This window comes from Pseudogymnoascus destructans (genome assembly GCF_001641265.1).
Source record: "Pseudogymnoascus destructans isolate 20631-21 unplaced genomic scaffold scaffold_13, whole genome shotgun sequence".
NCBI classification, from domain to species: Eukaryota; Fungi; Ascomycota; class Leotiomycetes; order Thelebolales; family Thelebolaceae; genus Pseudogymnoascus; species Pseudogymnoascus destructans.
Window position 1 is genome coordinate 263,882 of NW_020167532.1, and position 16,259 is coordinate 280,140.

At 51.7% G+C, this 16,259-nt stretch overlaps 8 protein-coding genes across 8 annotated transcripts; 5 read left to right on the plus strand and 3 right to left on the minus strand.

Moving 5' to 3' along the window:
* Positions 1-172: 172 nt before the first annotated feature.
* Positions 173-1,433, plus strand: VC83_05268 (uncharacterized protein; the record flags this gene model as incomplete). The annotated part of the gene is made up of 4 exons (XM_024468890.1): positions 173-532; positions 582-646; positions 702-934; positions 988-1,433. The coding sequence occupies 4 exons, from the start codon at positions 173-175 to the stop codon at positions 1,431-1,433; spliced, it is 1,104 nt and encodes a 367-aa protein (XP_024323205.1).
* Positions 1,434-1,954: 521 nt separating this feature from the next.
* On the plus strand, positions 1,955-2,515 carry VC83_05269 (uncharacterized protein; the record flags this gene model as incomplete). Its single annotated transcript, XM_024468891.1, has 1 exon — positions 1,955-2,515. The coding sequence occupies one exon, from the start codon at positions 1,955-1,957 to the stop codon at positions 2,513-2,515; it is 561 nt and encodes a 186-aa protein (XP_024323206.1).
* A 352-nt stretch (positions 2,516-2,867) lies between these two features.
* On the minus strand, positions 2,868-7,077 carry VC83_05270 (uncharacterized protein). The gene is made up of 2 exons (XM_024468892.1): positions 6,464-7,077; positions 2,868-6,386 (listed from the first exon to the last, which is right to left on the minus strand). The coding sequence occupies exons 1-2, from the start codon at positions 6,646-6,648 to the stop codon at positions 3,173-3,175; spliced, it is 3,399 nt and encodes a 1,132-aa protein (XP_024323371.1). The 5' UTR covers positions 6,649-7,077; the 3' UTR covers positions 2,868-3,172.
* Positions 7,078-7,130: 53 nt separating this feature from the next.
* On the minus strand, positions 7,131-8,100 carry VC83_05271 (uncharacterized protein). Its single transcript, XM_024468893.1, has 3 exons — positions 7,860-8,100; positions 7,728-7,808; positions 7,131-7,677 (listed from the first exon to the last, which is right to left on the minus strand). Exons 1-3 carry the CDS (start codon positions 7,860-7,862, stop codon positions 7,492-7,494), a joined length of 270 nt encoding a protein of 89 aa, XP_024323370.1. The 5' UTR covers positions 7,863-8,100; the 3' UTR covers positions 7,131-7,491.
* CWC22 (pre-mRNA-splicing factor cwc22) lies at positions 8,082-10,729 on the plus strand (the record flags this gene model as incomplete). The annotated part of the gene is made up of 1 exon (XM_024468894.1): positions 8,082-10,729. Exon 1 carries the CDS (start codon positions 8,405-8,407, stop codon positions 10,727-10,729), a length of 2,325 nt encoding a protein of 774 aa, XP_024323373.1. The 5' UTR covers positions 8,082-8,404.
* Positions 10,411-14,931, plus strand: VC83_05273 (uncharacterized protein). The gene is made up of 4 exons (XM_024468895.1): positions 10,411-12,011; positions 12,073-12,633; positions 12,686-12,921; positions 12,987-14,931. The coding sequence occupies exons 1-4, from the start codon at positions 11,942-11,944 to the stop codon at positions 14,244-14,246; spliced, it is 2,127 nt and encodes a 708-aa protein (XP_024323372.1). The 5' UTR covers positions 10,411-11,941; the 3' UTR covers positions 14,247-14,931.
* Positions 14,268-14,784, minus strand: VC83_05274 (uncharacterized protein; the record flags this gene model as incomplete). The annotated part of the gene is made up of 2 exons (XM_024468896.1): positions 14,268-14,359; positions 14,424-14,784. 2 exons carry the CDS (start codon positions 14,782-14,784, stop codon positions 14,268-14,270), a joined length of 453 nt encoding a protein of 150 aa, XP_024323367.1.
* VC83_05275 (uncharacterized protein) lies at positions 14,915-16,206 on the plus strand (the record flags this gene model as incomplete). The annotated part of the gene is made up of 4 exons (XM_024468897.1): positions 14,915-15,186; positions 15,245-15,266; positions 15,318-15,386; positions 15,452-16,206. The coding sequence occupies exons 1-4, from the start codon at positions 15,112-15,114 to the stop codon at positions 16,204-16,206; spliced, it is 921 nt and encodes a 306-aa protein (XP_024323366.1). The 5' UTR covers positions 14,915-15,111.
* Positions 16,207-16,259: the final 53 nt, after the last annotated feature.

Genomic DNA, 16,259 nt, shown 5'->3' on the forward strand with positions numbered 1-16,259 from the left:
TTGTTGTGGATAAGCTTTCAATAAGCGGTGCTCCGTATAAATGTCGCGTATGACGACACGTCTCCAACTGCACACGAGCCCATTTGCCTGTACACGACCTCAACGACATCTCTCGTGTTACACGCAGCCGCAGAGTAAACATATACGATAGATGCAGCTCGTCGCCACGACCATGGCATTACCGGCTGTGGCCACGTTCGAGGAGTGCGCCGATTTCTCGCAGACCGTCGCTCCCTTCATACCTCAGCTGTACGAATTGCCCCAAAAGCTCCTCAACTCATATTGGAACCGCGATGAGCTCCTTCAGCTTTATATTGCGACAAACCCCTTGGTATCTGCGTTAGCATTGGGGCTGGCCCTATTCCCGATAGTGTGGATCGTGTCGGAAGTCAACAGGAACTATTCGCAGGTCGACCGTCTTTGGAGCATCTTGCCGGCGATATTCATTGGGCATTTTGTAGCATATGGACATGTGGTTGGGCTGGATACTGAGAGACTGGATACCCTTTTAGTTGCTGTTGTTATTTGGAGCGTAAGTTATCCAGAATAAGAGTCTCGCTCAGCGGCTAATAAAGAAATAGGTGCGGTTAACTCATAACTACTGGAGACGAGGAGGCTACAGCATTGGCTCTGAAGATTACAGATGGTGAGAGCATATTCTGGCTTGAGTAACAGTTACACAATGTTGACAACATGCCCAGGATGATTATTAAAAAGAAGGTCAATTCATGGAGCACGGCGATATGGCCCGTCTTCAACATCATCTTCATTGCTGGCATGCAACTTGGTCTCCTCCTTTTGATCTCGACGCCTGCCTATATCCAGCTGCTAGTATCGAATATGGAAATGCCGATATCGAAGGTCGATACGTTATTCCCCAGAGCCCTTGTTGGTCTTGTCCTGATTGAGGCCCTGGCTGACCACCAACAATGGAGTTTGTACTCAATTCATATTGGCTGATGTGGACACTGACATTTATCTGTGAAGGTTTCCAAAGTGCAAAGGCGAAATACAGGGCCACCGCCAAAGTCCCCCAAGGTTACGAACAAGGAGACTTAGAGCGAGGCTTCGTCGTCAGCGGCCTCTTCTCTTTGTGTCGCCACCCAAATTTTGCGTGCGAGCAAGCCTTCTGGGTTGTCTTATATCAATGGTCGTGCTTCAACACTGACCAGCTATATAACTGGACTGGAATCGGCGCGTTAAGTCTGGTTTGCTTATTCCAGGGATCCACTTGGTTGACGGAGAAGGTCACAGCACAAAAATACCCAGAGTACAAGGAATACCAGAAACGAGTCAGCAAGTTCATCCCGAGGATGTCTCATGCGCTGCCCGGAGACCCGGTTGAGCAGCCTAGTGTTGAGCCTGCGACAAGATCGAAGGCAGCTGGCGGCAAGAAAGGGGATAAGGGGCAGAAGGGGTCCAAGAGAAACTAGAGTATGGGGTCGGACGATCGGACACTTTGGACGTCATGATTGACAGGGTTCTGTAGATCCCAATATACACATCTTCGATTGCGAAAAAGAGATTGGAGATAATGAGCGGAAGTCGCTTTGTACCCGCCTTTAGCCTCTAATTTTTGGGAGACGCCGTCGTTTCCATACCCGCTAGCTAGTGGATAAGAAAGTCGGATGCCACATCGCGCGACGCATTGCCGAGTAGGGCAATTTCTATAAAACTGGCGCGACGGTCAGTTTAAATCACAATCAGGCCATTGAGGTCAAGCGTATTTCGGAATCTCTTAATTCTACCTCCCTTCACAAAACAACAACCAAGTTTTCCTCAAGAAAACCTCTCTACAGATTCTTCATCCTGTGACAAAAACTTCATAGACCTCCTAAAAATCAATATTCCCTTATCGGATTCACATTTCTCTTTCGGACCACTTCCCCCGAAAGGTACGCACCGCTCTCTGGCGTGACATTACAACCTCTAATTCACCTCTAGCCAACCCGTCATGTCCCGCAACTCCGCCTTGAAGCGCCTCTATAGCTCCTCCTCCTCCAGCGCCTCCGCCAACGACTCCCCCGCGACCACCACAGCCACCACCCCCGACCCCTCGCAGTCCCGCCGCGAATCCGAGCACGACGACAACGACTCTGCCTCAAGCACAGCCTTCAACCCCGCCAAGGTCTCCTCCAAGCTCACAACCCTCGCTGCCAGCGCCGCCACCGTCGTCCCGGGCTCCGATGAAGGTCACCCCAATGATCCGCTGTTGCGTGTTTATGACCCCTCCAAGGACGACAATCTGAGCATGGAGGAGCTACTCGCCCGTCCGCGCCTGCCGCGCACGCCACACGAACGTGCCGCTATGAACAAGCTGAAAGCCGGGCTGGAGACTGTTGCAAATGGTGGCGCATCGGCGGAGCTTGGTCCGAAAGAGCAACTTGCTGCCAAGAAGCTCCTGGAGCAGGCTGGAGAGGCGCTGAAGAAGGCCGATCGCGAGGAGCATATGAAGCTTATCATGGGCATGGCTAAAGACGTCGACGCCAGCTATGCGAGGAGTAATGAGCAGTGATTGGGGTGTACTGCTTATGGCCTGGGCTGTGTTTTGTCATGGGGCGTTTTCAAATCTTTTCCCTTCACGATACCCTGGGATGTGCAACAATGGAGTTTGTTAATTGGTGGCGATGGGATAGATCTGGCTTATTGGGTTCTGGAGTATGGCTTAGATAGTACGATTAGAATCTGGACGGCGTATTAATGTGATACTGGGGGGGTTATACTCAAGGTCTCTGTAGCTTATATGGCTTGTGAGCCTCCTATAAAGACAGTGAACCAGTTCCTGGTTAATAATATATACATTTCATGATCACAACTGTATCAAAACGCGATGAGTGATATAAATACGATCGATTTAACTTTATAATGTGAGGGCTGTGACGTGCAGCTGGCCTAGGTATCTCAATAAATTCTCCAATCCAATCCAAACCACCGAACAGACGCAGGCAGCCATATGTACGTACGCACGCAGTCCAACTCTATAACCACCAATAACGAATGTAAAGCACCAAAAATGTATCGCCCAGTTGAGGGGCATAATTGTTGCTCTGAAGCAGTAAAATATTTCGATGAACCACCAATGCTCTCTAATGACCAAACGACCGACCAATGCTAGGAGTAATAAATAAAACGTAGATGCGTAAGTTTTTTTTTGGGAGGATTTTCTGAGCATTTAGACCCTGTTACTCGCGAAATCAATCACAGTACAATCATCTTCAAAGAAACCCTCTTCATCATCTGGCAGATCAGAAGTGGTTCGTGAGGACTTCCGCCGGCGGGTGGTGCTGACGATGGGCTCCGATAAATCATCTGGGATCCTTGTGGTGACTCGCTCCATGGAGTCAGCTGGTAAAGCGCGGTGATACTCGGATGACATGAGAGCGTCTTCATCAGAGTGTTCTTTCCCAATGTGAAGGTTGGCAGCATGTATAGGGCCACCAAACACCCATGGTTGACCAGAGGCGCGGTTAGCCTTCTCCGTAGAAAGCTGGGGAGAAAACAGTGCCGAAGTTGTCGGAGATAGAAGTTGGTGTGAAACCTCGGAGTATGCAAATAGCGTAACTCGAGGATCCGTGTGGAATGGCTGATAAGGTGCATTCGATTCGATTTCAGCGTGAGGGATGGAGGACTCGGTTCCCAAAATGAGGCCTCCTGCAGATAGAGATGTAGGACGTGAGAGAAGTGTGCGGTTCTCCCCTGCATCAAGGTCCTCTTCGTCCGCAAGATCGAGCTTTCGCTTTATCAATGGAGCAATCTTATTATCCGGGATCGACGGGATCCTGATATCGACCGGAGCAGTTCCGATGTGGATACGGTTCACACCAGGTTTGCTCTTGGACCTAATGTGCTTAATCGTATACATCTTGACATGGCCATCCACAAGTGCAGCAAATGTCTGTTTGCCGCGACCGCCTAGCCACTTCACACAGCCGACTGAGCAAATTGTTGCTGTCTGTGGAAGATGCAATTTATTGTCGCCAGCTCTTCTGAATTGTTGAATGGTGCCGGTCGCTGCACCAAACGATTTGCTTATTCCCGAAGCGATTGCCTTCCCACCTTGGCCAGCAATTGCAGTCAGGCTTGCAGTAATGGCACCTGTTCGGTTTGGAATAGGGCCAAAGCTGCCACTTGCACCCCGTGGCCGTGCTAAGAATGGCTGGGTGAGGTTCCAAGCTGCATTAGCCACGTTACTTGCCATTGCAGCTGCCGAAGGAGAAGCCTCTCTAATATTGGATGGGTACACCGACGACGATATTTTCGGGCGATGACGAAGAGGTGGCCAAATGAAGGCGTTGTGTGGCACGTCGAGAAAATGTACCGTGTTCCGCTCTGTGACCATGGCAATCGTTTCACCAAGTGGCATGGTCCATATCACATCGACAATTCTCGCAACAGTAAGGCGAGTAAACAAAGCAATCTGCCGAACATGTATACCCTGCGAAGGCCCAGGAGCCTGCGGTTGCAAAGCTGAAGACTTCGTATGCTGTATCCGCATCAGGTCCCAGATAAATTGAACGTCCCCCTTGTTGCTTGCGGTGAACAAGGCTAGACCTGTCGGAGAGAATGACATATAACTGCAGCCAAGAGGCACTTTGAACGTGGCCATAGTCGCAGATGTCGTATTCCGAAGCGTTGCAAGCTTGCCAAGGTCCACAATTGTTATAAGAACGGGGTCCGACTGTGACGTATCGTACTGCAAGGCGGCTCCATGCGTGGGTGGAAAGTCCGGAAGAGGTTCCTTCTGGTTCGAAGACTGCCAGCTTCCGTTTACATTATTGGTAGGGTTATGCCAATAATTCGCCCATACCCTTGATCCTTGGTCCCCAACCCATTTCGCACCCTTGATAGCCTCTTGAGCTGCCTGGCGTCGCAAACGGCCCCAGAACTCTTCTCCCTGGGGCGTGTCAACAGCACAGTTAGCCGTAGGCATTTGTGGCGGTGCGAAAGTATTCAGTCCAGGTATTCTAGTGTTCGACTTCGAGATGTCAACACGCGCTCTTAGCGACACTTGGTTCATTGCACTAGAAGGGCTGTAAGCCAGCCATTGGCCTCGTAGTGAAAGTAACGTCGACTTTGGACGTAATTTATTCAGCCTGGCTTCATTGAACTGGCCATCACCATCCCCGAAATCAGGCTGGGTTGATGACTCATAAGGGGCTGGTTGTTGAATTGTAGTCCAGAACTTGCCTAGGCATCGAAAGCTCATTGACGAATCGTTGTCGATCTTTATTTGACGGAAAACCCATAGCTCGCCAGTGATTCCTGATGAAACCACAATATTTCCTGCGTCTGCAGTTACCGTCAAAGCACCTGCTGGTGCTGGAGGGACGAAATGCGGGCTTGTGATCGGTATTGGGAGAATCGTCTCTGGAAGAGAGAGAAGTGTTCCCACGTATCTCTTCGTGCTTAACGACCAAACTTCCACTGTTGTTTGATAGTGTTTAGTCGAGCCCCCTTGCATACGATGACCTCTTGATGAATTGCAGATACTGCCAAATGTCTGTTCGGCGGGTTCTGTGGCTCCAAGATTTGGTGAACCCTGTTCGCCATCATTTTCATATAATGCAGGTCCATGTACCACAGCAGCAATCAAAGGAAAGCCGCTGGAGAGCTCGCCTTTCACTGTCCATGGCAAAATCTTCGCGCTATAGACACCACCGCGTAGGCCATCGAGAGTCGATATCTCGGTGTGTCCCGACTTCGAAATTGCATTAACAGTCAAGCCTCCTTCAAACCCAGATATAACCACACTCTCAGTGTGTTTCGAGCCAGTTCTGGATGTATTAATGCTGTCCAAACCAAAGAAGTAACCCTGTGAGCCTGGTTTTAAGCCCATGCGGCGAATCGGTAGCCCTAAATTGATATCGGGCGCACCATAGAAATGCGGCTGCGCCTGGTGGGGAAGGGGAGGATGGGAGGCAAAGCGCTGTGACTGTTGAGAATAAGTCGAATTTCTGCGATGCATGCTGGATCCTCTTTGTGACATATTGTCCTCAAATGGATTGTGCCCATCGATCTGTACGCTTAGTGGCCTTCGACGATAACTAGGTGGGGACGCGGATGGGTTATGTCCATTTACGCCTTTCCGCTCTCGTTGATTCCATTCAGCAAGTGTATTTTTGTCATCATAAGATGATGGAACCGTCGGCGGAGTGTCGCTGGGGTTGACGAGATTACCTGGAGAGCTCGAGAACGGTGGGATGTTTCTGGCCCATTCCGTGGTGCTCCGCCCCGGAGACTGGCCAAAGTCAGGGGATGGTAGAGCGTCCAGCAACGGCGATGTTATTCCTGGCCTATTTGTACTTGTCGCAGTTGTTATCGGCTTGACGTCAGAAACCGGTGGTGTAAAAGGCGGCGGCGAAGGAGTTGCTGGCTTATTGTCGTCTCTGTTATACGATCAGTATGGCGCCTTGTTTCACGGGGCGCTGCCTTCAACGGCGGTCTGGCATATGTCTTTACTTACAGTACTTTAGATGCAATATTTATTGCCGTAGCGCCTCGACCATTGTTATCCTTCGCCGCCGCATTTCTCCTTTCCTTCTTGGACGGAATGGTGGCTGAGGGAGATGATGACTGGGGTGACTGTTTCCGAGCCAGCGATGCGATAATAGATGCAGGTTTGTTGTCTTTCTCAGTCGAACGGGTCATTCAAAGACTTGATAGAAGCTGTATACAGGTAAGACCTGGCTACAGCCGCGCCAGCAAGAGTTGAAACGCGATGAAGTTGGGCGTACGATGCTGTCAAAGCTGATGCGGCGGCTGGGTCTGCCAAGGTGGCACTTGATCCCGGCTTACCAGCGTCGTCGACTTTAGAGCGTTGGGGATGTTCAAATGACTGTGATGTATTCCAAGTAGTAGTATTTCACCTGGATGCGACCGGCGACTTTATATTCTTCTAGATGTAGTTTGTAAGTGTTGTGGTTTGAAGAGCAGAGAGCCCTTTGTGGCTTGCGTGACTGTGGATGATAAGCTGCGACCAGAAGGAGGGGCGGGGCATTTGGCGACAGCGGCGCCCGCCTGGCTGGACCCCGTACAGTCGTCCGGTCTGCCGTAAGTCACCGATTAGCGGCATTTATCCATTTCTGACACTGTCGGGCACAACTGCTCATGCGAGTAACTTGGTGGCCAGATCTCATTTTACAAGTCTGTAAACACGTCCAAACACGTTTGGACATGTTTACAAATACATCCTCTACTGTGATATTAGAGTATAGGGCAGAGGCAAAATGAGCTGAAAATCAAACATATTCATTAGATATTGTAATTTTATCCCTGAACCAGCGTTGTCCATCACGAGCAACCTGGTGAGCCTTTTGAGAGCATGATTTGCGCAACCCTTTCCCCGTTGCGCCTCAACCACTATCAGTGTTTGAGGGATCCTGCGCCCTTGCTTGTCTCCTCTGCCGCTTTACATCCTCCGGAAGATATCTGGTAACAGTGCAGTTGTTGTAGTACAATACTCTGTCGATAGGTAACCTCAGGCGCGACGATTTACGCCTTCTTCTTCGATGGCAGCTTCGCCTTCGCTGCCTTCTTTCTGTTGCTTCGGATCATGACAATGCTCAGGAATGACCCTACAAGGGCTGATCCAAGTAAAATGATGATAACAGGTATGCGAATCGCCCATACTCGTGGTGGGAATAGTTGTTGGATTGGTTGATCAGGGTCGACGAATGGCTGCCACAGTTAGCTGATGTGCCTCAAGCCCGACCTTGCCATCGGCTTACCATAAGAAGCGTCCAGATAGAATAGTAGAGGAACACAGCAGAGGCTACCAAGAGCATTGCGAGACCGACGAGTTTGTCAAGCTGAGGGAGTAGACGTCAGTAGGAACCTGATGGGAGCCGTGGTGTACCAACCATTGTCGCAATAGAATAGGATATTAGTGCCAACAGAATGAAGTCAAACCGAAGCGCTTCAATGTCTTATGGCAAAGGGCGATGTTGCGACTCGTGGTTGAATTACTTTTGGCTGCTTGAGTGCAGTTCAATAATGTCCAGATCCCTCGGTTTTCGAAGCTCCCTACTCGATTTACATGGGTTCTGGTCGTGACGCGCTACACTGCCCGTCATTAAGCTTGTCTCTATTGGGGTCTAGCCCAAAAGGTAAGGTTGCCGCTGCATCTTGCATCGCTCGAAATAATAATTTGGACGCAAGCAAAGAACACAACTGCAAATGAACGCCAACAATTAAACTGGAGTGCCTGTAATAGTGTCACCATTGACGAGGAACCTCGTACGAACACGTGCGACGAATTATAACTCCTGGTCAAGCGATACTTCGCAGGAGGCCGTCGCGCCGCGCGACAGTCTTGCCATTCGCCTACTCACCTTATCGCCGATCGACCATCGATTTAGTTGCGCCTTGAGAAAACTTCAAGAGCAGCTTCGAGGCCAAGTTCACGATGGAGGATCCAGCGCCTACCTCGCCCAAACGACACTCGGACGAAAGGTCTCCAAACAGGGTACCTACGTCGCCGCGTCGCAGCGATCATCACAACAGATCACACGACAAACCATTGGCTTCTCGAGGCCGTCCAGCCACAACCATAAGGACGGAAGAGGAAAAGCAAGCAGCTGCGAAGGCAGAATATGAGAAGCTATTAAATGTGAGGTCTGGAGGCACATACATTCCTCCTGCGCGTTTAAGGGCTCTGCAGTCGCAAATCACCGACAAGTCGAGCAAGGAATACCAGCGCATGGCTTGGGAAGCCCTCAAAAAATCCATTAATGGTCTCATCAACAAGGTCAACGTCTCGAATATCAAGTTCATTGTGCCGGAGCTCTTCGGCGAGAACCTCGTAAGAGGGCGCGGATTGTTCTGCCGGAGCATTATGAAGGCGCAGGCTGCCAGTTTGCCATTCACTCCTATATACGCAGCCATGGCAGCTATCGTCAATACGAAGCTACCACAAGTAGGCGAGCTACTCCTTACAAGGCTTATTATACAATTCAGGAAAGCCTTCAAACGAAACGATAAGGCTGTCTGCCTCTCTTCTTCCACCTTCATCGCACATCTTTGCAACCAACAGGTGGCGCACGAAATGATCGCCGCCCAGATACTTCTCTTATTACTACACAAACCTACGGATGACAGCGTTGAAATTGCTGTTGGCCTAACTCGCGAGGTAGGCCAGCACCTGGAAGAGATGAGCGGCCCCATTGCTTCGGCTGTTTTCGACCAGTTCCGAAGCATTCTCCACGAGGCAGATATCGACAAGCGAGTTCAGTATATGATTGAGGTGTTGTTTCAAGTCCGGAAAGACAAATATAAGGATAATCAGGCTATAAAGGAGGAACTGGATTTGGTGGAGGAGGAAGATCAAATTACACACCGTACGAGCTTGGATGATGAGCTCGACGTCCAGGATGGCTTGAATATTTTCAAGTTTGATCCAGAGTGGGAAGAGCATGAGGAAGCATACCAGCGTCTTAAGGCGGAAATTCTTGGGGAAGGCAGTGACGAGGAGGATGAGGAGGAGGACGAGAGTGATGGAAGCGAGGATGACGAAGAAAAGCAAGAAGAGAAGGCCTTGGAAATCAAGGATGCGAGCAATGCTGATCTCGTGAATCTAAGAAGGACAATATACCTGACGATCATGTCTAGTATCGACCCAGAGGAGTGCTGCCACAAACTGATGAAAGTTTCGTTGCCTCCTGGACAGGAACCCGAGCTTCCCGGTATGATCGTCGAGTGTTGTTCGCAAGAGCGCACATATCAAAAGTTCTACGGCCTGATTGGAGAGAGATTTGCTAAGATCAATCGCCTCTGGACCGACCTCTTCGAGCAGTCTTTTGCTAAGTATTACGATACGATTCATCGCTATGAGACGAACAGGCTGAGGAATATTGCACGCTTCTTCGGCCACCTTCTCAGCTCAGACGCGCTTGGCTGGCACGTCCTTACCGTTATCCACTTGAACGAGGAAGAGACTACGTCAAGTAGCCGTATCTTCATCAAGATCCTGTTCCAAGACCTCGCGGAGGCAATGGGCATGAAGAAACTTCAGGCACGTCTGAAGGACGATGCATACCAAGCCAACTTCACAGGCTTATTCCCCCGCGACAATCCGCGAAACACGAGGTTCTCAATCAACTACTTCACCAGCATCGGCATGGGAGCAGTTACGGAGGACATGCGCAAGTACCTACAGAACATGCCCAAGCCAGCGCTACCTGCCCTCCCCGCCGCGGCGGAGTCGGAGTCGGGCAGCTCCGTATCAAGCTACTCATCTTATACGGGCTCCTCGTATTCACGCTCTCGATCCAGATCCCGATCGGGCTCTCGGTCTCGGCCACTCGTACGAGCGCGCTCGCGCTCGCGCTCGCGCTCACGTTCCCGATCCCACTCAAGCTCTCGCTCCAGATCCCGTTCCCGCTCCCGGGGTCGCCCACAATCGCGCTCCCGGTCGCGTCGCCGCTCCTACTCGCGCTCGCCCTCCCGGTCGCTCTCTCATTCACCAGTCCGAGGAGCAACTCGCCAAGTTTCGCGCGGTCGTTCGCACTCTGCTAGCCCTCGCAGGCGTTCTGGAGGCGCAAAGAGGGGGAGGAGCATTAGCCGCTCGCGCTCAGACTCGCGGTCTTTGTCTCCCTCAGCAGAGCGTTCACTGAGCCCAGCGCGTCGACGAGGACCGAGGTCTGCGTCGCCTCCACCAAAGAGACGACGCGAATACAGGGATTCGAGGTCGCCGTCACCACCGCCGTCGAAGAGGGGTCGGAGGTATAGCTAGATAAAGATTTTGTGTTATATGTACAAGGTGCAAGTGGAGATTGTTTCGAGTAGACGGGAGATGGGTGGACACAGGGAAGGAAAGCATATGAAACAGAAGGCTGGATGGCTCAATCAATTCTATTATACCCCAACCCAACTATTATTGTATTGCAGGCCAAGCAAGCAACGATGGCACATCGCATCGTGAACAATTTCGCTTCCCATGAGACGGCAGTTAGCCTCTCACCTCCCTCCCTCTCTCTCTCTCTCTCTCTCTCTACCTAGGAAATTCATTGAGCCCAACTTGGGTTCGGGTCGTCGTGTCAGACGCCCAAACGCCTTACACGAAGTACAGAGCATGTCACCTCCGTCCGCATAACCCCCCGAGAGCTCGAGCATCCACAGCTAGCTCGCAGTTTGGATTAATCATCACGCAGCACTACTCACTGTACTCTAGGGCTGTAGTGCGGTGTACAAGCGGGACTGTGGACTGGATTTGGATATGGAAGCACACATTCAGGGAAGAGAAAGAAGTGGTAAGGCCGTACTTCGGGATTGATGGACGGCTTATGATCATCGGATATTGTTTCCGCCAGATATCCAATATCCACAACCAACAACCAACGTGGAGTGGCGCCACAATTTTGTCATCTATTTTCATTAACCAAGAGTGGCTTGAGACGACATTTACATAACTTACAAAGCGTTACGCTCACGCCTGGTTGCTGTTGACACCCCTACCGATATGCGGATCGTTGGACCTCTCGGGGGGGTGTGCGCATAGACTGCCACATGAGTTATCCTTCCTTCCATGCACCCCCCCCCGCTACTACGCGTTCCATGCATACATCAGAGTCTTGGCGTTTATAGGATCGAACCAAAGGGTCCTCCGCTCGTCAGCAGTTTCGGGTTGAGCTGTATCCCCGAAAATCTCACTTCTCCACTGTTGTATGTACTGTTACTGTTGCTGTGGGCGAGAGAGCTCTCCCTCTCGTTATCAGCAAACCCATCTCGTGTGTAAGTGGCGCAACCTCCTCATATCATCAAAGTAGAGAGAAGAGTGTCTTCCTACATACAGCCTCGTTCTTCTCTTATCCTCGCTCCTCCTCCCCTGCTTTTAATGCTTAATTCATATTTACTTCGGTCCCCAGCAGTTACTACGCTGGCTGCATAGCATTCCCACTAATCACTCCCGATGATGGAGGTGTGATAGACACCTCCAACAACCCCAATGAGGCGGCCATCGGTCATTGAATCATCTAGCCTCAAACCCTACCCCGAATGGGATATACCTCGGACAAGTATGAACGCCGAAAACCCCCAATGTCGCCCACGGGCATGTTGCTAACGTGTCACCGCCAGTCCGCCCCAAGAGCTCTCGGGGCTCTCTCTCAAGCCAATGCTCCGCCGCAGAGCTGAGCTTACTCGACGACCTACTACAGACCCATCCGGGTAGCTTGGGGGGGGGAGGCTTGGTCATGGACGCGCCTAGATGGGACTCTCTGAGATCAACTCCGAACACACCTGCCAAACGATCATGGGAGGGAGGGGACGCCTCTCCGAGCTCCCACAGCGCTGGCCCAAGATCTGGGGAAGGCCAACCGCCTTCGCACTTCCGCCATCTCAGTGGACCGACACATACCGTGCGGAGGTCGTCTGATACAGCTGCCCAACAGGTTGGATGGGAGACAAGCGCACAGACACAGGGTTGGACTGCGAAGCCAGAACTAGCCCGGTATGGGACTGGCTTGGAGGATAGCTATGGGGCTGACCGACGGCAGCCTGTAGACTCTCGCGATGCGCCTCTGGGCAGATCCGATCATAATGCGGCTCCATTTCCGTCACAGCCTCCGTGGACAAAATATCGCCGCGAGAGCAGCGGCTCCAGCTTCCAAACAAATTTCGATCCTCCGTCTTCTAATGGTAAGTTGCAAAATTACGGCGTTAGGTTGCGAATGCTGATCGGTTGGAATAGAAACGATGTACCAGGGAAGTCAAGATACAAGGAGGTCATCATATACGCTTGCTGCGGATGAGTTGGGGGCCGCAGATCCCCGCCGTGGGTCTTCGTCGGCAAAGGTCTCACTTTTTGAACAAAACTGCGAGAGATGCAATTTGTTCAGACCTCAAATAAAGCAATTTATTTCTATGGCACAGAAATTTGAAACGTCACTTGGGCCGTTCGGACCATACCAGGAAATTCATGAACATGTGAGTAGTTTCCACGGAGCGGGCGTGGTGGACATAGCGTTAGTAGAAGTTCTAACATTTCTTAGTGTCTCAGACAAGGGACGGTGCACGATGAGGTTCCGAATTTCCCTGAAATACATCGCATCCTTGGCCTACTAAATGAGGTAAACGACCTTGCCAAAAATGTAGTCCAGCTTGGACCGGTATACTTGGTAAAGGTCAAGGAAGATCATCAGCACAAACTGTTAGAAAACATCAAACTCGAATACAACCCTCCGACATTGGAACGATATTTCTCGTCGGAATCTGACGATGCCTCGAAAAGGCGTCGGCTGGGATCTATGAATACGCGAGGGATGGAACGCCAGTCTACGCATCAGGGTCGGGCAGGGGATGCACGTCGACACTTGTCGGCAAGTCCATCCACCGATAGGTTACCGCCGATATACTTCAGTTCGACATCCCACATGGCACCGGAATCCTCGGGATTCAAGCTCCCCCCAATGAATCCGCCGCCGGCTCGTGGGAGGCACATTACATCGCCACAGAGACCACATAACTCACCGCCCTCATATAATATGTCATCACCTGACCCATCCTCCTTTCCACCATCTTCTTCGGCAAATAAGCCCCCCCAACTATCTCATCAGTCATTATCACCTCCGCAGTCATCGTCATTTAGCTCAGGGGCGATAGGCGGCGCAGTTCCGCCTGCTGTGGCCACTCATACAGCGACTCTTCAGCACGAAGTTTCCGTGAAATCCAACACCCTCCAAACACTCCAGCAAGGGCACGACAAGTTACTCGCCGCATTATCACGATCGCAAACTCGTTCCCGCGCACTGGAAGAGAAGCAGGTCGTTTCCGACAACGAAGTCAACGTCCTTTCCGAAGACAGGAATCGACTAATGGATCGAATCGCAGAGCTCGAAAAGGAGGTCTCGGAGGTCAGCGAGGCGAGAGATGAATACCGTAATGCGGGCGTCAAGGAGGGGAAGCAATATGTCGAGATTGTGACAATGGCGAGTCGCTTGGAACTCATGGCGGCCGAGGAGCGGAAAATTATGGCGGCGGGTCTGGCGGAGAAAGAGAGGCAATTAATGCAGAGAGCAGAGCTGGGTATGATAGCTGGCGGGTCCGTGGCACAGCATCCTGCTTCAAGACACTCGGATGAGGTTATTGTCCAGCTCAATGGTAAGTGCGCCAAGTACGAAGCGGCGCTGAAGGATATTAGGCGGAAGAGGCGGCGGATTGATGATATTGTCGCCGAGCTGGGGTCGGCTGGTTCTGATATCTCCCAGTCTTTGAACGGCGTCCTGGGTGACGAATTGGGGGAAAGTACATAGTGGGTGTGGTGACACAAAACGTTAAATCAACAAGTGGGGTATGCAGTACGCCTGCATCTTGGGCGTACTAGGCAGGGTGGAATTATCAGATTTGATACCATCGCACAGGTTATCTGTGTTTGTTGATAGCATAACTGCAAGGAAAGGGCAGCTTGACCTAAAATAAATGTAAATAACCATCACATGGAGGCTCAAACACGTTCTGAATGCGCCCATAATCAAACCCAAAACCAAGGCAGTCTAGGTGCCCTACTGAATACCTAACCCGCTGCCATCGTTTACCCACCTCATGTCCCACAGTAGAAACCTCCAATATCTGCTCCCTCATCCTCTCCACAATCCTAACCCGCCCCCCCGAATCCTCCAGCCTCCTCCTCCCTCGATTCCGTAGCACTGCTCGGCGTGGGTGTTTCCTGATGGCCCATCTGTGTAGCCGGTTGATAATATGGTCTTTGAGTCGGCGTCGAGGAAGAGGGCGCCGACGCGGAAGTTTGTCGATTTGGGGAAGGGGGCGGGCTACTTGGAGGGCGTGGGACATGGTGAGATGGCGGGGTAGGGTGGGGTGGACGCATTGGGAGGCTGACGGGGGTGGTTCAGCTTCGAAATAATGGCGACGATCTAATTTACAGTATAAAGATTCAATTGGCAATTAATATTTTCAATGCCATGGTTGGGCGAGTCGTTGTGTGAGACTAAAAGTAATCATGTTTCCAGCGGCCCGGGGTGCCAATGCTTCCAATAAATGTATTTGCTCCCGTACTTCGCCGACGAAGCCGCCAAATAAATTACTAAACGTCACAACCCGCCGACGTCTTCTGCTTCCTACCACTCATACCCTTCGTCTTTGAACCCCTACAAGCCCATCATGGCTACTCACGCGCTTCCCAAGTACCTGACTGGCGACAAGGCGGCGATCAATGAGTTTATCGATAAGTTTGACGTGGGTCTCTGGCGCATGGCGGGATATGGGGGGTAATTTATGCTGATACTGGCAACAGGTGTTTCTCTTCGATTGCGACGGTATTTGAGCCAGCGCGAATCCTGGGCCTTACAATTATTGACGGATTCCAGGGGTTTTATGGTCGGGAGACCATCTCTTTGAGGGGGTCGTGGATACGCTGGAGTTGTTGAGGTCGCGGGGTATGTGGCAGTCCGTCCACTACGACTTCAAGCATAACTACTATCAGGGCTGACAAAAGCATCAGGCAAGCAGACAATCTTCGTCACGAACAATTCTACAAAGTCTCGCAGTGACTACCTCAAAAAGCTCACCGCAATGGGCATCCCCAGCAACGTCGACGAGATCTTCGCCTCCGCATACTCCTCCGCCATCTACATCTCCAAAATCATGAACCTCCCCAGCCCCAAGAACAAAGTCTTCGTCCTCGGCGAAGCCGGCATCGAGACCGAGCTCCGCGAGTGCGGCGTCCCCTTCATCGGCGGCACAGACCCCGCCTACCGCCGCGACATCACCCCCGCCGACTACACCGCCATGGCAGACGGCTCCCTCCTCGACGACGACGTGGCCATCGTCCTCGCCGGCCTCGACTTCCACATAAATTACCTCAAGCTCTCCGTCGCATACCAGTACCTCCGTCGCGGCGCCAAGTTCCTGGCGACCAACACCGACAGCACACTGCCTAGTAACCACACCTTCTTCCCCGGTGCGGGCTCCATCAGCATCCCCCTCGTCAACATGACCGGGCAGCAACCCATTGCACTGGGCAAGCCGAGTCAGGCCATGATGGATAGCATAGAAGGGAAGTTCCAGTTGGACCGCTCGAAGGCCTGCATGGTCGGCGACCGACTCAACACCGACATTAAGTTCGGGATCCAGGGACGGCTGGGCGGGACGCTGGCGGTGCTTACTGGCGTGAGCAAGAAGGAGGAGTGGGAGGTTGAAGGCGCAGAGACGGTGCCAGCGTACTATGTGGATAAACTGAGTGATATCAAGGTCTAGAGCGGGTTTCGGGGGGGGCGAGCCTCGTCATGAAAAATTGCTATATAGATCTT

Coding starts and splice junctions, on each gene's coding strand:
- VC83_05270 (XM_024468892.1), bottom strand. CDS start 6,648: ATGACCCGTTCGACTGAGAAAGACAACAAACCTGCATCTATTATCGCA. Junction 6,387..6,463: donor AATATTGCATCTAAAGTACT/GTAAGTAAAGAC, acceptor ATCGTATAACAG/AGACGACAATAAGCCAGCAA.
- VC83_05271 (XM_024468893.1), bottom strand. Junction 7,678..7,727: donor CTATCTGGACGCTTCTTATG/GTAAGCCGATGG, acceptor TAACTGTGGCAG/CCATTCGTCGACCCTGATCA.
- VC83_05273 (XM_024468895.1), top strand. CDS start 11,942: ATGAGGCGGCCATCGGTCATTGAATCATCTAGCCTCAAACCCTACCCC. Junction 12,012..12,072: donor ATGGGATATACCTCGGACAA/GTATGAACGCCG, acceptor TGTCACCGCCAG/TCCGCCCCAAGAGCTCTCGG. Junction 12,634..12,685: donor CGATCCTCCGTCTTCTAATG/GTAAGTTGCAAA, acceptor CGGTTGGAATAG/AAACGATGTACCAGGGAAGT.